Below are 24,118 nucleotides of genomic sequence, written 5' to 3'. Positions count from 1 at the left end.
CACAGAGTACCTCTGAAAGACTCTACCCACCAGGAGATACTGAGACTCACAGCTAAACTTTGAGCATAGTGCCAGAAACCTTATGGAAGAAGAGGGAGATAGAAATACCTGGAGGGACAGGAGCTCCACAAGGAGAGCAACAGAACTTTCCTTCTTAAATGACAACTCTCAACTGCTAATATTGAACTGAAAGATAAGGAACCTTTGTTTCTGTCAAACTCTCCAGCACAAGTAATTTGTCCCATTAGAGCTGACCAAATAGATTTAAAGAAAGACTGCTAAGAGCTATGGTGTTTCAGCTTTAATTTCCTTTTTAGTGCAAACTTTCCAGAGCCTGCTTTTCATAATGCCTTTTGAGGTAGTACATGGCTCCAAATGACTTGACAGTTTCTTTTAATTTACAGACATCTAAGCATGTTTATAAAATTCCACCAGTTCAAAATACTTCCTTTCCTTAAACATATTTCCAGTTCAAATTATATGTTTATAGCAGCTTGCACTATATTTTTTCTAAAGATAAACAGTCGTGTAAAAAATGGACAGAAAACCTAGCAACATGTCACTGCTGCCCCACTCAGTTGCCTTTCCTTTCACCATCCTTCTGGCAGTGAAAGTCCGCAGCTGCCAGTGGAAAGCATGAATGGATCACTAGGAATAGGTTTCCCTGCTGTCTCTGTTTCCTCAAGTAGGGGGCCCCTAGTTCCTTTCCCCAAACAGTGCCTGAGAAGCTTTTCCCCCCTCTGAGCTAAGTATAAAACTAAAAATTCACTAGCTGCAGATATTTTTTCCTTTCTTGCCAAAAGAGTCTTTGAGCTCAGACAATCACTACTTTTAAATCCCAGAAAAGCACTGCAGTTTGCAAATTAAAATACAAAGTGCTGAAAATAATGTTCTGTAATAGCTAAACTTTTAAAAATCATGTCTTTCAAGTCTGGGTATATTCATGCTGCTTTAGGTGAAGCAAACAGAGACAGGAAAGCAATGTAAATGAGCTTTTTGGCAGTCTGGATGTTGAAGCAGCTTTTACTGAGAAAGACTGACTCACTGCCCAACAAAGGCTCTATGGAGGATTCTTAAGCTAACATTTTAAAAATATTTAATCACTTTTTGAATGATAGTTCAATGGATCAAAACAGAACCTTCCCAAAAAAGCTGCTTCATCTGAAAAAACATTCAATTCTGGCTTGAACTGAGAAATAGTAGAGCCCCAAAGATCAGAGATTTCAGGGAAAATCTGGCAGGGAGAGGAGACAAGCATATTTCAGCAAAAAACAAGCAACAACAAACCCACCATTTTTTAAAGACTTATCAAACCCATACAGGTCTTTTCTTCCTAGGAAATTGCTGAACCAAGTTCTGGAAAAAAAAAAAAAAGTTCCCCCAACTTTGCACAGCTTTATGGATATCCTTTTTAGAAAATTATTTAATTAAACTGTTCCTTTGTCCTGTTTTGCAACAGATGAGCAATGCAATGTGTTTTTCTGAAATAAACACAGAATAGCTCCCTTTTGGTTTACAACAAGCCAAAGTTCAGAACTAGTTGGAAGAGAGTAATTACTATGGATTAAACATCATTTGCCAGTGAGAAATGCCAGTATGTCTCAGAGTTGTATTTTTACAACCCAATTGCTCAAACATTCACCTGTTCTATGCAGTTTACAATTCTACGTTCCCCAGCTTCCCAGATCACAAATGTCCAGCTTCTGCTGAATGCCAGTTTCCCAATAGCCTAAAATCGTCAAAAAGGGAGAGACTCCCACCCCAACTAAAGATCTAGCATCTTCGAAGGAACCTTTCTATTAGTTTGAATTGGACAAGTTTCTAGATGCCAAAAGGGTGGCATATGGAACAAGAGGAAAGGAAAGAGCAGCACTCCCTAATTGAGAAGGCAGCCTCGGGATGCATGCCAACAGAAGGTGCTTGGCCTTCCACCTGCCAAAAGACAGCAGCAGAGGTCCAGGTAGGGCCCCACCATACCACTGTGAGCCTGGGAGGTAGTTACCATTAGAGGGCATTCATTGGGCTACAAGGAGAAACAAACTTCAATCCCAGAAACATAACCCTGAGGAGAAATCAAGTTCCCACAGCTTCTGAGAGGGGAGGATGCTGGTCCTGGTTTCCTAGTTTCATAGGCATAGGAGACTCAATCATGTGGGTGGCAGAAAAGAAGTCTTCCTACCCTAGAAGCAAGAGGATCTGAGGGTCCGTAGCAATGTCACAAGCACCCCCCTCACCTCTCCATCTTCTGATACTCCAGTGCCACTGGGATTAAGATTTCCTCTGTCTCCTGGACCCCCACCCAGACTCCGCCTCGCTCCACCAGGACACCAGGAGGGTTCCTGGAAGATGCCCAGGGCCTGTTCCCGAAAGCGCCAGGAGGCCGGGAGCCTCCAACTAAACCACCTACTGCATCTCCAGGTACTGTGGGTGCCTTGCCACAGCAACAGGGGGCATCAAACAAATGAACTTTTAGAAACTTTCCTCTCGTGATACTCTCGGGTTTCTTCAACATGGGCCCTGTCTCCCTAAACTTGAATTCAGTTGAGCCGAAAAGCCTGGAGAGGGGGATGATGTCTAGAGGAACAGATCCAACCCAAAGTTTCCAATTCATCCCTGGGGCTTGTCCAGCAGGAAGAGCTTATGAGATCCTTTCCTTGCCCTTAAAGGTGCTATAGCAACCTGCAACTCTTAGCCCTCTGTCCTTCCTGGCCCACACCACAAAAGCCCCCCGAGGACAAAAAGTTGGGAGTGACTTTAGGGGCCTTTGAGGTCACCAAACAGCAATTATTGTGCCCCCACCCCGAAGACATAGGGTAAATCAATTCTATAAGAGAGAAACGGAAGGGGTAGAAAAGCAAGCTCATTTGTCCCAGTAGATCCTAGGCAGCTCCACGTCCAGGGGTGGCAGATCCCCCAGGTGGCGCTCCCCAAGTACCTGCTGGCTCCTCTCTTAGCCTGGGCACCCATAACAGTGCTCTTAGCCGGCTCGGCCCACTCACCGTCTCCGCCGACACGCAGGCCATCAAGCCCAAGGTAAGGAGTATCCACGCGCGCTGCATATTCCCGGGGACGTGACCCGCAACCCGGATGAAACGAAGCCCAGCACACGGCCTGGAGAGATCGGAGCTGAGCCACCCACCGCCCGGAGCGCAGCTGGGGCTCCGTTTCCGGGCTCTAGCTGCCTCCTCTGGTGCCTGCCTCGGCTTTTGCGCTGCGCCCCGCGAACGCGGCACCTTCTCACTTGTTGGCTTCTGCACTCCCAACCCGGAGTTGCTGCTCTGGAGCCTGCTTTCCTTGTCTGATCCTGCTCGTTGTTGTGCTTTCACCCCGCGAACGTGGTGCCTGGCTCTCGGTGCAGTCTGATCTGAAGCAAGCAGCGGATGGATTGAAACGAAGCTGCTGTTAAAGTTTGGGCTGCAGAGCAGCGGGGACGCGCAATCAGCGCGGCCGGAGCTCCGGGAATATCTGGAGTACAGCGCTCCGCTGCCGTGCTGGTGGCTTGGCCGCTTCGCTCCTCCTTCTGTGGGCCGCCGCCTCCCGGTCTTCCACTCGATCTCACCCCCACACCCACTCTGCGTCCTCTCCACCTCCGTCCTCTCCGCCCCCACCTTCCCTCCCTTCCTAGCCTGCAGCTCCAAGTTCCTCTGGGCGACTGGGGGAAAGGAGGCTGCAATGACTCCACGATAAACCCGGGAGAAAATTTTACAGGATTACGCTGCGACTGGCAGTTCCCAGAGCCAGTGGGAGCCCGCTGCTCCACGCTGTGGCTGTCCCAGGAACGTGCCTCTGCAAACCTTAGTGCTCTTTCATTTTCTCGCCACCCCCTTCCCCTTCTCAATACCCTCTCCTCTCTCCACCACCTATCAGCTCCCCTTTTCCCTTCTTTCTCATTTTCTTAGCTTTAATTTTCTAAAGAAAGATGGGGCACACTGGGACTTGTGAGGATTGGATCACTAGAAATAACGGTGAGAGTTGGAAAAATGAGAAAGTTTATAGATTCCCTTCAAGCAATTATAGTTCCCATAGGTCAGCAGATCATGAAGATCACAATTCAAAAAAGAATTAAATGATTGTAACAAGTTCATGTTAAGATTATCCGTAGCCCCCCACCACCAAAAAAAAGCAGAGGAAAGAGGATCGAAACGCAAAACACAGCAGCTCCAAAGTGCAATGTCATTAAAGATTTTAAAAACCTTTTCTTCCACTTGTAGTTTGAGCCTACTCCACCCACCAGGCATCATCGAAGCTCAATTTCCACATCGTGGTGTTTACTTTTGGAAGCAACAAATAGGGGTGAAAAATTAGATAATGATTCTAGGTAATAGCAGATAACTGATGAAAGAGAAGTTCAGAGAAGGATAAAGTCCTTTCTGGCTTTAAGAAAAGCATTAATAGGTAGGTAGGCAGATGGATGGATAGATAGATAGATAGATAGATAGATAGATAGATAGATAGATAGATAGATAGAATTTCCTGCATGGAGGGACTGATCTGAAGTATCAGGCTGTGACATACAGTTCAATGCTGTGTGATGTTACAGAACTAGGCAGGCACAGACCCTTCTAATATCTACCGCTGGTTTCCTCTTTGATTTAGGAACTGAATGAATTATGGATCCATTTTTTTTCTATAGTGCCCATTTATAAAGGCCAGGATTTTTTAGTCTTGGTAACTACTTTATTATCATTTGGGATATATTTTAAAATACCCAATAACTATGTTGTAGGTAAATACTATTCCAAAGCTCATGTCATACCATATAAAAGCCAGGCCCCTTTAGGACACACATGAAAATACAAACATGAGCCTATAGTCATTTTAGAACTAAGACTAAACTGCGGTCACATCTTAAGTGACTATTACAATGTTTTAGTGATAACTCACTGTTATAATATCAAAGGAAAACTTAGCAAGAGAATCATAACCCTAAGTTAAGAGATCAACTCTGGCTCAGATAACTACCAACTTCCTGGTGCTTATGAGCAGCCTATAACACTGCCAGCAAAGAGGAGAAAGTGGGAAATAGAAGAGTGAGTGTAGCTTCTAAGAGATTCAACTATGGATATACTTGTAAGGTCGACACTTGGTGGTTGAAGAACACTGTGAGAGGTGGGAAGTTTCACAGGAAAATTAACACTGTGTTCAAAAAGCTGTAAGTCAAAGGTCTTAAAAGATAGTGTTGTATGAAAGCTTACACTTGTATTGAAACATTCCATCATCCTGCAGGAAGCTTCTTAAGCAGGTAAAAAAGGTAAAGGCTAAGAAGATAAACTACTGAAAGCAGCTTCAGGAAATCCCTAAAACTGATTAGATTCATTAGGTCCCTCCCTAGTAGAATAAGCAGGAAAAACTGAGAGTCTCCATCAGGGGAAGGAGGGAGAAAGAGAGAGAGAGAGAGAGGGATACAAACACACACACACACACAGAGCAAACCTGTTTAGCTGCCTGCAGATGTGTAGTGTGTCTCAGGTTCCCAACTGTGTGAGCTGTCATCCATGATGTGGTGGACTCTGGTGATGTCTTTGAGTAATTTCTGTTCCTGTAAGTAACCCTTCAAATGTATATTCCTGTAAGTAAAACACATTGGTTTACAAAATTGGACTTTAGTACTATTCGTATTTTGATCTATCATGGGTTCCCTATATGGGGTGAGTAGATGTATATGTTATGTCTCCTCAGGAAAAGGTTTTGTTTTTGTTGTTGTTTTGTTTGTTTTTATCACAACAGCTCAGAAGTTAGGGACATATATCACTCTTGCAGAGATGCTGTTTCCAGCACTCACATCGGGTGGCTCAGAACTGCATGTTAACTCCAGTTCTAGGGGACTCTGAAGCCTCTGGCCACTACAGGCATCTGCACCCACATGCACTTACCACAGATCCAGACACATAAAAAGAAAATGAATCATTTAAATTGAAAAGTTATCACCTTTCTCCCCACAAAGGACTTCATCTACTTTTCACAGTTGAGACTAGGTCAAGTATCCATGCCTCCAGTGTCCCCAACAATTAACATTCAGAAGCTATGATGGGGCTACAATTTGATGAGAAACTGGATAAGGAATCTAAAGAATAACAGACATAGAGAGTTTTGAAGAAAAACTATAAAGGTAATCTCTACATTGAATAAAACTGAATTATGCATTCATTTATTGGTTTTTACAGTTTATTGTTTATCAAGCATCTATCTAATAAGAAGCTCTAATTTGTATTGGACAGGAAGTGATAAAAATTATTAAGCAGATATATCTAAAGAAGGAATGTATCTGTCAGCGTTCCTCAAGACAAGCTCCAAAGCTCTTGGCATTTATTGGGCTCTCAGTGACTTATAATTTGAAGAAAATAACACAAGATTGTGCCTTTATCTCATAAGGGAATTGGTATCATTTTGATAGTAGCTATAAAGTACATAAAAATAATTATTCATGATCTTGTGTCCAAAGACATCAACAAGTAAGACTGGAAAAATAAGGTAAGAGTATAAGAGCTGGCTCCATACAAGCTGCTGTCGACATCACCTATGCCACAGAGTTTGGGGAAGGGGCAGTCAATGGCCACTGCTGCTCAGCAGAAATGTCTCTAAATATGGAAATTATGAAGGCATATTTTTACACTTGCTAAGTGAATTTTTTATACAAATTGATGGACACTAAAATTCACTTGAGTTTTATGAAGTACATCTGATACAGAAAAGATAGCTGTGACTAGACCAACCATCATTTTCTATATGTTCTGAGGTCCCCCAGCTCATAGGCTGAACTTTGAGGTGTCTAGGAAGAAAATCTTAACTGATGTCTTCCAAGCAGCTTTAATGGTGTCATCTCAGGAGAAAACATTTAAAATGAGGGCCAGTGCTATAGGTCATCAAGTTTAGGTAGTAGCTATCAGTCCTAACTGACTGAGTTCTATCCTTGTAACCCACATAATGGAAAAAGAGAATCAACTTCCAAAAGTTGATCTATGACTACCACACGTGTACACATGAATAAATGTGCTTAAAATTAAGTATCAGAAAGCATGTAAAACAAGCCAAATGTAGAGACTAGGTGAAGAAATGAAAAACTTAACAAGAACTAGACTAACTTTTAATTTGCTTATTTTAATTTTAATATTTTAATTTGCATATTTTGTTTGCATGCAGCATGTATATATGTCTGACATGTGCCTATACTGCCTAAGCAGGCCAAAAGAGGTCATCAGAAACACTGAAACTGGAATCACTAAAGATTAGGAGTCACCAAATGGATTCCAGGAACTGAACTGGGGTCTTCTGCAAGAGCAGTAAATGCTCTTAACTCTTAAGCCATCTCCATAGCCCCAAGAACCAGATAAAATTTTAAAAATAGTAGTAAATGCCACTAACGACACAGTGTTTTACCTAAGCTGGCACATCGGACTTTATCACTAGTGTTTCTAGTGTCAGTTATAACCTTAGACAAACAGGTGCTTCATCCGAAGGTGAGCTGTCAAGAATCTGAAGTTGCAAAACCAAACAGATGTCACTTCAAAGTTCTTGGCTGTTCTCCTGGTCTCTCCATGAAATGTTAGCATGGGTCTAGGCTAGATTTGAAGGAATCAGCCTGAAAAGAGGTAGAAACTGAAAATTGATAAAAGAAAACCCTGTCAGCCAACTATTAATCACTCATTGCTAACAATGGCGGGTGAGCTGAGGCTGTGACAAAAATCTGCAAGCAATCCAAATAAAATCTATTTTTAGCATCAAATTTTTCACTGTTCATTGGCCTCCATCAACCCCTCACCAGAGAAGTTGGCTGGTTTCAGTTTTACATAATTGGCATGGTGCTGATGTTGAACAAAACTCATGTTTTCATTACTATGAAACAGACAACTATGAAACAGACAAGAAACTGTAAAATACATAAATTATCCCTTGAATAAAATAGAAAATAAAACACTTGAGTCTGCTTCCCTAGCATATCAGTACAATTCTTAAAAGGCAATCAGCAAAAGTGTATAACCATCTTGCTAGGTCCTTTTCAGATAGTGAGTTGTTGAAGTATTTGCTTTTTTATTTGCTTTATTGGGTTCTTACACCTCTAGCTCCCTTCCAACCCTTATCCGCTCTAATCCCTTCTAATCCCCCAACACTAGATTGGATAGAAAGAACATGAGGAGGGAAGGGAGCATGGACTCCTATAGACTGCTTCCTGCTGAATAGGGCAGAGTTCCTCCTGACAAGTCCAATCTTTGTCACCAGGATATCCAGCAAACCAGCAATAGCAAATGAAGCAGCAAGCAAACTAGCAGAGGTGGGGAGCAGCAACAGGGGGAGCAGACGCCACCAAGGGCCCTCTCTGGTCTCTCCCATTTATACCCTCTCAAGAGTTCCTAGAATTAAACTGCAGCTGGCACAAACCACACCCCTGCCAGAATGGGAGACACATTAGTTAGCTGCTGTGAACAATTTGAAGGAGGCCCATATTCCACACCTGGGATTAAAACAAAAACATATTCATATGGCATATTTGGGTTTTTTTTAATTAAATTTTTATTTTTTTAAATAAGTTACAGTTTATTCACTTTGTATCCCAGCTATAGCCCCCTCCCATGTTTCCTCCCAACCCCTCCCTCCCTCATCTCCCTGCCCCTCTCTAAGTCCACTAATGGGGGAGGTCCTCCTCCCCTTCCATCTGACCCTGGTTTATCAGGTCTCTTCAGGACTGGCAAAAATGTCCTCCTTTGTGGCCTAGCAAGGCTACTCCTCCCTCGGGGGTGGGGGGGTCAATGAGCCAGCCACTGAGTTCATGTCAGAGACAGTCCCTGTTCCCATAGCTAGGGAACCTATTTGGATACTGAGCTGCCATGGGCTACATCCGGGCAGGGTTTCTAGGTTATATCCATGCATGGTACTTGGTTGGAGAAAAAGTCTCAGAAAAGACCCCTGTTTCCAGATATATTTGGTCCTTGTGGAGCTTCTCCACAAGGACCTCCAGATATTACTAACTCCTTCTTCTTTCATATGGATTCCCTGCACTCTGCCCAAGGTTTGGTTATGAGTTTCAGCATCCACTTTGATACACTGTTAGGTAGAGTCTTTCAAAACTGGGGTATGGAGCCAAACAGAGAATTCTCTGTGGAGGAATATAGAATGGCAGAGAAACAATTAAAGAAATGTTCAACATCCTTAGCCATCAGAGAGATGCAAATCAAAATGACCCTGAGATTTCACCTTAAAGCCATCAGAATGGCTAAGATCAAAAGCTCAAGTAAAAACACATGCTGGAGAGGTTATGGAGAAAGGGGAACCCACCTCCATTGCTGGTGGGAATATTGGGGTTTTTTTAAGAAACCAAAATTCTCACTACAGTGAGTTGAGTTTTCTTTTCTTTCTTTTTTATTCTAGCCTATTCTTTTCTTTCTTCTTCTTTATTTTTTTCCCAGAGTTTCTCTGTATAACCTTGGTTGTACTGGACTCACTTTGTAGGCCAGGCTGGCCTGGAACTCACAGAAATCTGCCTCCCAGAGTGCTGGGATTATGGGCGTGTACCATTTTACCTAGCTCCAGCAAGTTTTCTTAAACCATTAAAAAATTACATTTTAGGGAGAGAGGGTGGAATTGGGAGGGAATGATGGATAGGGTTAGAGCTGGCATACAAAGGGAATAAACTGTAATTAATATAAAAAATAAAAATTAATAAGAAAATGAAAAAATACATTTTAAAGTAAAAGTTTGTGGGTATGGTAACATACACGTATAATCTCAGAACTGATTAGTCTAATGCAAGAGAATTTCAAATTCAAGGTCAGCCTTGGCTACAAACTGAAACTCTAGCTCAGAAGAAAACAAAAAGTTAGAAGAAAGCAACCAAAAAGATAAAAGAATACGTAAAGCTGTGTTGTACATTGTTTTGCAATGTGCACACATTGTAGAATGATGAAATCAAGCTGAATAGATATCTTTTGTTTATGATGAGACAAACTTAAATTTTATTCTCCTAGCTACGTTCAAAAATTCAATAAATTCTCAATAATTGTGGCCACACTGGTTACAGAAGAGCTCTTGAGTTTATTTCCCTTGTCTAAGTGGACATTGGAATCATTTGGCTGACATTCATGCTGGTACCCACTGCTGCACGCTCTGCCTCTGAGAACTGAACTTTCATAGATCCCACACGTCAGTGAGGTCATGCGGCATGTGGCTTTCTGTGCCTCTTTTTCACTTAACAGAAAGCCCTCTAGGTTCAAGTATATTATCACAAATAATGAGATTTCCCTCCTCTTAAGGCTAAATAGAATCCCATTATTCATACACACTACATATTTTTTTTATCCACCAAGATCCAATTCGTCCATTAGAATCTTCAAGATAACTTGGATTCCTTAAGGCAAACTCCTCTTTCTTTATTAAAAGCTATTAGAAGAGTGTTTCTTCAGAGAAGGAGTTGATCTGGGGGAAAGTGGGTGTTTGGAAAGGGACTGGGAGGAGGGGAAGGAGGGGAAACTGCTTCTAGGACGTATTGTATGATAGAAGAATGAATGTGAAAAAAAGAAGAGTGTTTTTTCTGACATCAACAAATATTATCAAAGAAGAGATTAAAATGAGGCAGAACTATCCCTACTTTATCTTCATTCTAGGCTAGCAAGAAATTCTTGCCATTTTGTAATCAATGATGCATATAATGCTCCAGAGCAGGCTTTGTAAGGACAGATTCCTGTTAAACTTAATAGGTTAACATCAATTCACATCAGCAAAAAGTTATTTATATGAGGGGGAAATATTTTAAAGCTAAAGAGGTAATAATTATTGGATTACCTTAGGAAAAATGTTTTCCTATAGAATTAATTATCTCAGATGTTCAAAAGAAAGAAATAGAAATCAAAATAAAGAAAATAAATAATATGTAGAAATTCTTCAGATGAAATCGTGTTAATACCACCTAAGGAAGCTAATCAAGAAGAAGGACCCTGGTAAGATGCTCAATCTTCATTCAGAAAGGCAAACGAGGTGGACATAATGAGAGTCAGAAAACAGGGAACAGGACAGGAGCCTATCACAGAGGGCCTCTGAAAGATTCTACCCAGCAGGGTATCAAAACATATGCTGAGATTCATAGCCAACCCTTTTGCAGAGTGCAGGGAATCTTATAAAAGAAGGGGAAGATAGAAAGACCTGGATGGAACTGGAGTTCCAAAAGGAGAGCAACAGAACCAAAAAATCTGGGGTCTTCACTGAGATTGAAACTCCCAACAAGGAGCATGCATGTAGATATTCTAGAACCCCTGCACAGATGTAGCCCATGGCAGCTCAGTGTCCAAGAGGGTTCCTCAATAATAGGAATAAAGATCGTCTCTGACATGAACTCATGGGCTGGTTCTTGGATCACCCCTACCTGAGGGGGGAGCAGCCTTACCAGTCCACAGAGGAAGACAAAGAAGCCATTCGTGATGAGACCTGATAGACTAAGGTCAGATGGAAGGGGAGGAGGATATACCCTATCATTGGACTGGAGGAAGGGCATAGGAGAAGAAGAGGAAGGGAGGGAGGGAGGGAGGGCAGGATTGGGAGGGGATCAAGGACGGGGCTACAGCTGGAATACAAAGTGAATAAACTGTAATTAATAAAATTAAAATTAAAAAAGAAATAGTGTTAATACTATGAATAAACACATACAAACTGATCTTGGACATTACTTCATTGAATTTTTCTCTAAGAGATCTAAGATATAAAGTTTCAAACTGTTCACATGTGAAACTGCTACTTAACTAATGAAATGACTGACAGATTCAATAACCATTCCTGAAGAATTTTTGGGTGAGACAATATGTCAAGGAGCTAGACAGAGCAGTTTGTTTATTGCTTGAAATGACTGGCTATTCTTTTCAGAGGTTAAGCTATTAACTTAAGCAGTAGAGGTTTGAAAATCATTTCCACAGCTTTTTAGAATTATTTATTATTACTATTATTATTACTATTATTATTATTATTATTATTATTATTATTATTATTATTGTGTGTGTCTATGCAAGCATGCATGAGTTCCTGCATGTTCCAACTCTCTCCAGGATCAAGTGTCCTCCTCTATCATTTGATACTCCAAGAGATAATGGTTTCTCTGCTGGGCTGGTCGCTAGCCCCCGAGCTATCTTTCATCTCCATCCCCTAGATCTTTGATTGCAGATATGTGTGGCCATGTCTAACTTTTTACATAGGTTCTAGGAATCCAAATGCAGGCCCTCACACTTGCACTTTTACCACTGAGTCACTTCCCAGATCCCATTTCTACTTCTTCATTCATAAAGCCTTGATATCTGAGCAGCTCATTAAATTTAGGTAGGCCTCCATCTCTTCATCTGTAGATTAGCTATGTTTGAGTTAATGTAAGGAGTATATGAGCTAATAATACAAAGTACATAGCAAGTTACTTGACAAGTTACTGTAAATGCCAGTAGTGTGTTATTGCAATGTATATCTATTGTCATAAATGAATATACTTACTATTTTTTCTACCTTGAAGATCCTATCATCTAATTTCTCTTTGCAATCATTTCCTCAGTGCCTCACAAACATTGGTTTAGAAGAATCCCCATTAGCAAATATCTGAACTCCTACTGTGAATCACACACCTCCAAAAAGCCTTCAATGATACCCCTGGATTAAAAAGACTTTCAAACAATTAATAATCACCCACTAAGTAAAACTTTCAGTAGAATATTTGAGTCATTGTAAAATTTGCTCTTAGGAAGCTGTTCTGTTTATCTAAAAATATAGACAACTGAATTAGGAGCAAATATGAAACAGAACTACACTCCATCATATCATTTAATGAAAGTACTATGACAAGCTGAAAATAAAATAAATCCTTAGAGAAATAGTTTGAAATTCCAAAGCAGCAAGCCCTGAAATTGTGGTATAAAAATAAAGTTGATTAAAAATATCATGGCCTTCACATTACATGGTAATGATGACACAGGTCTATAATCGAAGCTATTTGAAAGTTTTTTTTAAAGCAGGAAAACCAAAGTGCGAGGTCAGCCTGGGCTACTTAGCGTGACACTGTCTTGAAACAAAAAGCAAAAATAAGATTCGGAGTGAGTATAGCAACTCTGGTACAGCGCTTGCTTAGCATGTACCAGGTCCTACGTTCATCCCTCAACACTGCAAAGAAAAGGAAAAGGAAAAGAAGAAGGAGTATGAGCAGAAGAAATAAAAATGCTTTAGGGAAGGAAAGACATGCACTCTTTCACAGTCAGAAACTAAATCTCTCCTTTTTGTTCTTTTCCACAAAGCCTGGGCAGTTATTTATAATGAAGACAGCTCCTGCAAGCCCAGTTCCCTAAAGGCACACACCAGTGCCTGGTAAACCATGAACCGTGTAAGTAGCCAAGTATGAATCATTATGCCTTTACCCCTCTGCTCATCTAATCCTGTATGGAGACACATTCACATTCACAGCTCTCTCTCTCTCTCTTTCTCTCTCTCTCTCTCTCTCTCTCTCTCTCTCTCTCTCTCTCACACACACACACACACACACACACTCAAACATACACAATAGGATTCCAAGTGAACACGCTTTCTTGCTTTTTTCATCTTGTTGAACACCAAGTCCCTTGATAAAACTTCTTTCATGTTCCTCATGGTTTCTTAGTATAGTTGTTTCCTGTTTAATCCACCCTTTCTTCTAGCATGCTCCCACCACCACCAGTACAGCGATGTTACAGGAATATCTTTCACATTTCTTAAGTACTGGTGATTTTCTATCTGTGGACCAGATAGAAAAAGTAGAGTTGAATTGTTTGGTGGGATAGTAGGAATATTTTCACGTTCACGAGATGTTTCTTCACCATTTTACAACAACAAGAAATGTTCATGTACCCACCAGGAAATCTGAAAGTTGCCTCTTCCTGTCCCACACCCTAGCCAGAAAAAGCGTTTCTCTCCTCCCAGAGAGAAGCATGCTGAGTATAAACGGTCAGCTCATTGCTCAGGTTATTTGCAGATTCCTGATGGCCAGTCCTTCAGAGAATCTTTTTATGGGTTTGTTCTATTTGTTTCCCCTTCCTCTTCTCCTCCCTATCTCTCTCCTACCCCTCCACACACTTCTCCTCTGTTTCTCTTCAGAAAAAGGGCAGGCCTCCCATAGATGTCAACCAGCAATGGCATATCAAGTTGCAGTAAGATTAGACACCTTCTCTCCTATTAATTCTAGACCAGGCCTGTAGTGAGAATTTCATAATTTTCATTTCTTTAAAAAACCGAAGAAACATTATGGGAATATATTTTCATTTTAGTGCCAGGTGTGTGGATATAGGTTTGTTTCATAGCAGGTGACTATGCTTAGCAGAGGTGTGATTTTGCCAGCTGCAGATAGTTTCTGTAATTGTGTAACATTTGGAATTCTGGGTGCTTTTCAGAGAGCATATGAAGGTGAGTGCAAGGGGAGCCAAAAGTCTGGAGACCCTCAGATCTAGCGGTCAGACGTCGCTTTCCTCCTACTCCCCTGTGGTCAGCATTGGGATTCTTGGGATATTTGAGGTCAATTGCATACAGAGTCTCCATCACTCTCACCCAAATCTGAGAGTCATGAACTGTGGGCCCCCTGTGCTTTCTGTATATGCCAGCGAGTATGTGCCTCAGATTCAGGGACCCTCTGCTCTAGCAGCCAGACATACGGATCCCTTCCATTCCCCCGTGGGCAACATTGGGATTCCTGGGACAGCATTCCCAACATCCAAGCCACTGTTCTGCAGGTCACCCCAAGGAGACCAGACAAACAGCAGAAGCACAAGGTTCCTGGATCCAAGATGGCTCAGCCCAAGTTATCGAGTGGCAGGAGCACAGAGTCTGGCAGGCCTGTGGGCCATGACTCAGCTGCCAGCTGAGACAGCCTGCCACCCACACTGAGCCATTCAGGGCACTTGCACACACACACACACACACACACACACACACACACACACACACACTGTGCCCTTGAGCCCAGCCAGCACCCCCACCTGCACTTATGCCCCAGCCTTCCAGGCACCTGTGTGTGCTTGCTCCCTGGCCTTCATGGCATGCTCCTATGGTCTCAGGCCTGCACACATGCGCCTGTCACCTTACTTCCTTAGCTGCATCTGAATCACCAGCATCCATTCTTGAAACTCTAGACCTCTCTCATCTTCCTGAGGACTACTCGAGATTCCAGAGACAGGCTGTCCTTGTCTGCAGTACAGACTTCAGGAACAAACAGCCAAGGCTATGGGCAACCAGACGGCTAAAGGCTGGCTTATGAACACAACCAACAAAAACTAGGACATCATGGCTTCACCAGCAACCCTACACACAATAGATGTTCTAATGCATCTGAAACACAGGAAAATGATCTTTATGCTTATCCAGTTATTAGAGGTAGATAAAACAAACAAACAAACAAACCTCTTAAAGAAATACAGGTGAATACAATCAAAGAGAAGTCATCATGGACAGACAAGAATCCACAATCAAATAAGTGAAGGACTGGAAATGGAAAACCTAGCAAAGAGATCAGGAACCAGAGGTAAGCATCACCAACAAAATATAAGAGATGGAGGAGATAATCTCAGGCACTGAAATACAACTGAAGAAATGGTAACATCTCTCAAAGTAAACATAAAAACAGAAAAGTTCCTGACATAAAACATCCAAGAAATCAAGGATACCATGAAAAGACGAAAACTAAGAACAAAAGGAAGAGATGAAAAAGAAGATTTCAGTCTCTAAGATCTAGAAAATATTTTCAAGAAAATCATAGTACAAAATTTTCCCAACTGTTGATGCTGATTAATATTTAATGTTGATTTATCTTTTAGTTAAGCATCTGTTATTCCTAAACCAGGTGTATACTCAAATAACCACACAGAGACTGGGATTTATTTAATTAACCTAGAGCACAATGCTGGGCAATAACTACTCCATCCTAAACCCCAAGCTCACATAGCTTCCTCCCATTCAGATTTTCCACACTATACTTGTGTTTTAGTCATATCTTAGGTCCAGTTCATTTCTCCAGATGTTTCCGGGTCCTCTCCTTTCTGATCTCTCCTCTCCTCTCCTTCTTTTTCTTTCCCTCTGGACCAGATCTCCCACCCTCTTCTCTCCATTGCTCAGCATAGGCTGGTTGTTTTTATTGGCAACACAGAGAACAAATGGTGGCATATTTACACAAACTAGAATAAGCATCACAATGCAATGTCTGGATTGCAACCACATAGTTGGGTAGAGAAATCAGCATGTGAATGAACACTGACGCAAAAATACGCAATAAAATACTCACAAATCAAATCCAAGAAAATATCAAAGATATCATCCATCAGCCTGTGCAGTTTTTCTCGCTTCCTGTCTGATGTGGCTGGGCAAGCAGAGGCCTTCTGGAGCCAAGGAAGATGAGGTGGTTCACATTGACAAGAAAATGGACAAGATGGTGCAGAAAAAGAATGCATCTGGTGCATTGGATTTGCTGAAAGAGTTTAAGAATATTCTCATGACTCTCGAATTATTCCAGTCCTCAAGGATTGGAATGTCTGTCAATGCTATTTGCAAGCAAGTACAGATGAAGAAGTCACATCTTTAGCCAAATCTTTCATTAAACCCTGGAAAAAATCATTAGGTAGACCATCAACTGATAAAGACCCTGAAAAAAAAAGAAAGGACTACAATTGTATCACAGAATAGTCCTGAAGCATCCTGAAGCAAGAGAAGAAAGTAGTTCAAGCAGCAATGTAAGCAGCAGAAACGATGAGACAAATGCTTGAGATACTTACAGTTCAACTTTTCCTCAGGCACCAAGCTCTTCTGATTCTGTGCAGTTAAGATGTTTGCTTCAGCTCTCTGGATGGGGGATGACTACATTGCCATTGAAGCTGATGAGAAAGAACTTCCCAGATTGAGGAAGATGTATATCAAGAAATAAGAAAACCATGTCTGACAGGCTCAGAACTTAACATGTTAGTGTAATATTATTGTGGGAATTTATTTATTTTTTATCTATTTATTTATTTATTTATTTATTTATTTATTTATTACAATTTATTCACTTTGTATCCCAGCTGTAGCCCCTCTCTTGTCTCCTCCCAATCCTGCCCTCCCTTTCTCTTCTCCCATGCTCCTCCCCAAGTCTATTGATAGGTGTGGTCCTCCTCCCTTTCCATCTGACCCTAGTCTATCAGGTTTCATCAGGACTGGCTGCAGTGTTCTAAAAGTTTAATTACTTTCTTTTACTAGGAAGACATATGTAATAGGTGTTCTTTACATTCTAAAGTGTGAATAATAATAGTAATTCATAAAAAGAAAAGAAATAAGAAATACAGATGTGAAATATAAAAACAGTATGAAGTAAGAGTATTAAATCTTAAAGATGCAAAGAATTGAAATTTAAGGAAAAATGTGCTATGTGGGAATATTCCTCCTGACTTATTTGCTAGAATGACAGCAGAGGAAATGGCTAGTGATGAGCTCAAAGAGATGAGAAAAAACCTGACCAAAGAAGCCATCAGTGAGCATCAGATGGTCAAGACAGGTGGGATCCAGACTGATTTGTTCACGTGTGGCAAATGTAAAAACAAGAACTGCACTTACACACAGGTGCAAACTCGTGGTGCTAATGAATAATAACAGCATTTGTTGCATGTAATATATGGGAAATTGGTAGAAGTTAGTTCTGTTGAATTGGAAGAATTGGCAAGGTATCTGGACCATTAACAAAAAATGAATTTTTGGCTCTGATTTTTTGTTTTTGTTTTTGTTTTGTGGAATCACTGTTCCCTCTTGGTCTTTCTGACTCCCTCTTCTTCCAGTATTCTGCCCAAAGTTTGGCCATGAGTCTCAGTATCTCCTTCCATGCCCTGGTGGGTATTCTTTCAGAGGTTCTCTGTGGAAGGCTCCTATCCTGTTCCTTGACTTCTCCTACTCCAGATGTCTATCCTGTTTGCCTGTCTGAATGAGGATTAAGCATCATCCCTAGGGTCCTCCTTTTTGTTTAGTTTCTTTAGGACAATAGATTTTAATGTGTTTATTCTAAATTATATGGCTAATATCCATTTATAAGTGAGTATATATTTTATGTGTCTTTCTTTAGGTAACCTCACTCAGGATGATCTTTTCTAGTTGCCACTACATGCCTGCAACAGAGCCAAATGCTTGAGCCCAGGGGTGAGGAGGGCGGTGGAGAAGATACAGAAAACAATATTCCAACTGAGGGCCGTGCATGGAGGGGACCTAGAACCCTGTTCAAAGGAGGCCCATTGGCTGCTCAGTTTCCAAGTGGGTTCCCTAGTAAGGAGTACAAGGGCTATCTCTGACATGAACTTAGTGGTCGGCTCTTTGATCACCTACTCCTGTGGGGTGCAGCCTTGCCATGCCACACTGCGTGGGAAGTCAAGGCAGCCAGTCCTGATGAGACCTGATAAGCTAGGGTCAGTTTGAAAGTGAAAAGGTCCTCCTCTATCATGGACTAGGGAAAGGACATAGGGGGAGTAGAGGGAGGAAGGATGGGCCTGGAAGGAGGCAAGGGAAGGGACTGCAGTGGGGATACAAAATGAATAAATTGTAATAAATAAATATATAAATAAAATTAAATTAAAAAAGAAAGAAAAATGGATTTTGTAATTAGTCTTAAAATTAGGCCAGGCAACTTTGTTTCCCTGCAAGTAAGATTTGTAAACAGTATACCTCAGATGGTTTGGTCTTTGCTTTTTACCTAACATTCTTTCTTAAATGCCTTCTGTGACTTCGGATCAGCTAGGAGACTGTAGAATAATTATATAATGTGTTGTTTTTTGTTAGTAAGTTGATGTTTTATTTTATTAAATATTAACTTTTACAAGCTACAACACAAAAATTCTGTTATTTTCTGTTAATGAATAAGACAAATTGCTGTTCTCACTGGTATATAACTAAAATACTGAAGGAGGACAAAAGAAATAATATAAATTTTAGAGTTACTAAACACAATATATATTCCAGTAGTACTTGACAAGCTTATCAAAATTATGCACACTATTTAAACAAGCATATGACTTTGCTCTTAATTACTGTGTTGACAATAATTCATGCCTTGTATCCTCAGAGCTCTTGCATCTGTGACTAACCACACCGATCATTTCTTATCCATGTATATTTCAAATTTTCAGTACATTTTACTTTGGAAACTGACCTGGTTGGCATGAGTTTGGTTTTATTTGACTTTGTGTTCTATTTTAGCATGCAGAACTATTATCATTTCTTAAGCTTTTCGTAAAGTTCCTCACAGGCATACTTCTGATGAATTTTTCAATATAGAAAGACATGCTATGAAGAAAATGTTAGTACCTTAGTAGAGTTCCTGAAGGTAGCACTTGAAAACCTGGACTTGAAAAACTGGACTTGCTCTTGGAAACCTATTGAACAAGAATTAAATCTAAAAACTGCATAAATCATTAAACTGTGATCTTTGCATATGGAGTTGAAAAATTCTTTAGTCTGATTTTTTCGTTCTGACTTTTTTCTTACATGATGATGTTGAGCCAACTGAAATGCAGGCTATATCAAGTAGTTTTATAACATATTCCACAATTAAGTTTTACTTTTGTTTTAATGTATCCCACTTATTTTACTGGTAATAAGCTGTGGTTTTCACATAGTTTTTTTTGTTTGTTTGTTTTTTGGTATGTAGTTTTCTAATACATACAGTAAAGGCTACTGTTGCAAAGCTTACAACTTAAGTGCTTCTGCACCTCTTCAGACTTCTACGTAAAATCCATTGTCCAAGGTTTGGACTCCACTCTGCTTTTCAGATAGTTTGATATACCATTGAATATACCATTTTTTTTAATTTTTTTTATTAATTACACTTTATTCATTTTGTATTCCCCCATAAGCCCCTCCCTCCTCCCCTCCTGATCCCACCCTCCCTCCCCATTCTGCATGCATGCCACTCCCCAAGTCCACTGATAGGGGAGGTTCTCCTCTTCTTTCTGATCTTAGTCTATCAGTTCTCATCAAAAGTGGCTGCATTGTCCTCTACTGTGGCCTGGTAAGGCTGCTCCCCCCTCAGGGGGAAGTGATCAACGAGCAGGCCAATCAGATTATGTCAGAGGCAGTCCCTCTTCCCATTACTATGGAACCCACTTGGACACTGAACTGCCATGGGCTACACCTGTGCAGGGGTTCCAGGTCATCTCCACTAATAGTCCTTGGTTGGAGTATGAGTCTCTGGGAAGTTCCCTGTGTTCAAATTATCTTGTTCTGTTGCTCTCCTTGTGGAGTTCCCGTCCCCTCCAGCTTTTACTATTTCCAACTTCTTACATAAAATTCCATTCACTCTGCCCATCAGTTGGCCATCAGGCTCAGCATCTGCTTTGACAGTCTATACTGCAGAAGCTTTCAGAGGCCCTCTGTGGCAGGTTTCAAGGTTGTTTCCTGTTTTCTTCTGGCTTTCAGAGGCCCTCTGTAGCGGGTTCCGAGGTTGTTTCCTATTTTCTTTTTCTTCTGATGTCCATCTTCTTTGCCTTTCAGGATGGGAATTGAACATTTTAGTTAGGGTCCTCTCTTTTGCTTAGTTTGTTTAGATGTACAGATTTTAGTGGGTTTATTCTATATTGTATGTTTATATGAGTGAGTATATACCATGTGTGTCTTTTTGCTTCTGGGACAACTCACTCAGGATGATCCTTTCCAGATCCCAACATTTACCTGCAAATTTCATGATTTCCTTATTTTTCATTGCTGAGTAATACTCCATTGTATAGATGTACCACAGTTTCTGCATCCATTCTTCAGTTGAGGGGCATCTGGGTTGTTTCTAGCTTCTGGCCATTAGAAATAAAACTGCTACAAACATGGTTGAGCAAATGTCCTTTTTGTGTACTTGCGCCTTTTTTGGGTATATGCCTAGGAGTGGTATGGCTGGATCTTGAGGAAGCACTATTCCTAGTTGTCTGAGAAAGCGCCAGATTGATTTCCAGAGTGGTTGTACCAGTTTACATTCCCACCAGCAGTGGAGAAGGGTTCCCCTTTCTCCACAACCTCTCCAGCATGTGTTGTCCCTTGAGTTTTTGATCTTGGCCATTCTGATGGGTGTAAGGTGAAATCTCAGGGTTGTTTTGATTTGCATTTCCCTAATGGCTAATGAGGTTGAGCATTTCTTTAAGTGCTTCTCTGCCATTCGATATTCCTCTGCAGAGAATTCTCTCTTTAGCTCTGTTCCCCATTTTTTAAGTGGATTACTTGGTTTGTTGCTTTTCAGCTTGTTTAGATCTTTATATATATTGGATATGAGTCCTCTGTCAGATAAAGGGTTGATGATGATTCTTTCCCAATCTGTAGGCTGTCGTTTTGTTCTGACGACAGTGTCCTTTGCTTTTCAATCTCATGAGGTCCCATTTATTGATTGTTGCTCTTAGAGCCTGTGCTGTTGGTGTTCTGTTCAGGAAGTTTTCTCCTATACCAATGAGTTCTAGGATATTCCCCACTTTTTTTTCTAGCCGATTTAATGTGTCTGCTTTTATGTTGAGGTCTTTGATACACTTGGACTTCAGTTTTGTGCAGGGTAATGAGTATGGATCTATTTTCATTTTTCTACATGTAGCCATCCAGTTGGACCAGCACCATTTGTTGAAGATGCTATCTTTTTTCCATTGTATGGTTTTGCATCTTTGTCAAAAATCAGGTGTCCGTAAGTGTGTGGGTTTATTTCTGGGTCTTCTGTTCGATGTCATTGATCCACCAATCTGTTTCTATGCCAGTACCAGGCAGTTTTTATAACTGTTGCTCTATAGTACAGCTTGAGATCAGGGATGGAGATACCTCCAGAAGATCTTTTATTGTAGAGGATTGTTTTAGCAATTCTTGGTTTCTTGTTATTCCATACGAAGTTGAGAATTTTTCTTTCCAGGTCTGTAAAGAATTGTGTTTGCAATTTGATGGGAATTGCATTAAATCTGTAGATTGCTTTTGGTAAGATGGCCATTTTTACTATGTTAATCCTGCCAAGCCATGAGCATGGGAGATCTTTCCATCTTCTCATATCTTCCTCTAATTCTTTCTTAATATACTTGAAATTTTTTTCATACAAGTCTTTGTCTTGCTTGGTTAGGGTTACACCAAGGTACTTTATGTCATTTGTGGCTATTGTGAATGGTATTATTTCCCTAATTTCTTTCTCAGCCCTTTTGTCTTTTGTATACAGGAGTGCTACTGATTTTTTTGAGTTAATTTTGTATCCGGCCACTTTGCTGAAGGTGTTTATCAGCTGTAGGAGTTCCCTGGTAGAGTTTTTGGGGTCACTCATGTATACTATCATATCATCTGCAAATAGTGATAATTTGACTTCTTCCTTTCCCATCTGTATACCCTTGATCTCCTTCAACTGTCTTATTGCTCTAGCAAGGACTTCCAGCACTATGTTGAAGAGATATGGAGACAGTGGGCAGCCTTGTCTTGTCCCTGATTTCAGTGGGATTGCTTTAAGTTTCTCTCCGTTCAGTTTGATGTTGGCTATAAGCTTGCTGTATATTGCCTTTACTATGTTTAGATATGTGCCTTGTATCCCTGATCTCTCCAGTACTTTAAACATGAATGGATGTTGGATTTTGTCAAATGCTTTTTCAGCATCTAGGGAGATTATCATGTGGTTTTTTTCTTTCAGTTTGTTAATATGGTGGATCACATTGATGGATTTCCGTATATTGAACCACCCCTGCATACCTGGGATGAAGCCTACTTGGTCATAGTGGATAATATCTTTGATGTGTTCTTGGATTCGGTTTGCAAGTATTTTGTTAAGTATTTTTGCATCAATGTTCATAAGGGAGATTGTCCTGAAATTCTCTTTCTTTGTTGAGTCTTTGTGAGGTTTAGGTACCAAGGTGATTGTGGCTTCATAGAATGAGTTTGGTAATGTTCCTTCTGTTTCTATTTTGTGGAATAGTTTGAAGAGAATTGGAGTTAGCTCTTCTTTGAAGGTCTGGTAGAATTCTGCACTGAAGCCATCTGGTCCTGGGCTTTTTTTGGATGGGAGACTTTTGATGACTGCTTCTATTTCTTTGGGGGATATAGGACGATTTAATTGCTTTACCTGGTCCTGATTCAACTTTGGCAAGTCAAATCAATCAAGAAAATTGTCCATTTCATTTAGATTTTCAAATTTTGTTGAGTATAGAGTTTTGAAGTAAGTCCTAATGATTGTTTGGATTTCCTCAATGTCTGTAGTTATGTCCCCCCTTTCATTTCTGATTTTGTTGATTTGCGTGGTGTCTCTCTGCCTTTTAGTTAGCTTGGCTAAGGGTTTGTCGATCTTGATGATTTTCTCAAAGAACCAGCTCTTGGTTTCATTGATTCTTTGAATTGTTTTATTTGTTTCTAATTGATTGATTTCAGCCCTGAGTTTGATTATTTCCAGCCGTCTACTTCTTTTTGGTGTGTCTGCTTCTTCTTTTTCTAGGGTTTTTAAGTGGGCCATTAAGTTGCTTGAATGAGCTGTCTCGAATTTCTTCTTGAAGGCACTTAGTGCTATGAACTTTCCTCTTGGCACTGCTTTCATTGTGTCCCACAAGTTTGGGTATGTTGTGTCTTCATTTTCATTGAGTTCTAGAAAGGCTTTAATTTCTTTCTTTATTTCTTCCCTGACCCAGCTGTCATTTAGTAACAAGTTGTTCAGTTTCCATGAGTGTGTAGGCTTTTTGCTATTTCTGTTGTTGTTGAAGTCCAGCTTTATTCCATGGTGATCAGACAGGATACAAGGGATTATTTCAGTCTTCTTGTATCTGTTGAGGCTTGCTTTGTGACCAACTATATGGTCTATTTTGGAGAAGGTTCCATGAGGTGCTGAGAAGAAGGTAAATTCTTTTGTGTTTGGGTGTAAAGTTCTGTAGATGTCTGTGAGGTCCATTTGATTCATGACCTCTGTCAGAGATATTGTTTCTTTGTTTAATTTCTGTTTTGTTGACCTGTCCTTTGTTGAGAGTGGGGTGTTGAAGTCTCCCACTATTAATGTGTGGGGATCTATATGTGGTTTAAATTTTATCAATGTGTCTTTTACAAATGTGGGTGCTCTTGTATTTGGGACAGAGATGTTCAGGATTGTGATGTCTTCCTGGTGGAATTTTCCCTTGATGAGTATGAAGTGTCCTTCCTCATCTCTTTTTATTAATTTTGGTTGAAAGTC

The 24,118-nt window shown here is 40.6% G+C and overlaps 1 protein-coding gene and 1 pseudogene across 1 annotated transcript in view; one reads left to right on the top strand and one right to left on the bottom strand.

Moving 5' to 3' along the window:
• Positions 1-3,621, bottom strand: part of Sdc2 (syndecan 2) — a 98,374-nt gene extending 94,753 nt beyond the window's left edge. The window contains exon 1 of the mRNA XM_055620012.1: positions 3,000-3,621. Coding sequence (XP_055475987.1) covers positions 3,000-3,059 — 60 coding nt within the window. The 5' untranslated portion in view covers positions 3,060-3,621. The remainder of the gene's footprint in view (positions 1-2,999) is intronic.
• Positions 3,622-16,363: 12,742 nt separating this feature from the next.
• LOC129687790 (transcription elongation factor A protein 1-like) lies at positions 16,364-17,633 on the top strand (annotated as a pseudogene).
• The last annotated feature ends 6,485 nt before the right edge of the window (positions 17,634-24,118 follow it).

The sequence above is a fragment of the Psammomys obesus genome, unplaced genomic scaffold, assembly GCF_907164565.1.
Source record: "Psammomys obesus unplaced genomic scaffold, mPsaObe1.curated_primary_1811, whole genome shotgun sequence".
In the NCBI taxonomy this organism is placed as follows: Eukaryota; Metazoa; Chordata; class Mammalia; order Rodentia; family Muridae; genus Psammomys; species Psammomys obesus.
This window is presented reverse-complemented; position numbering and strand designations above follow the sequence as displayed.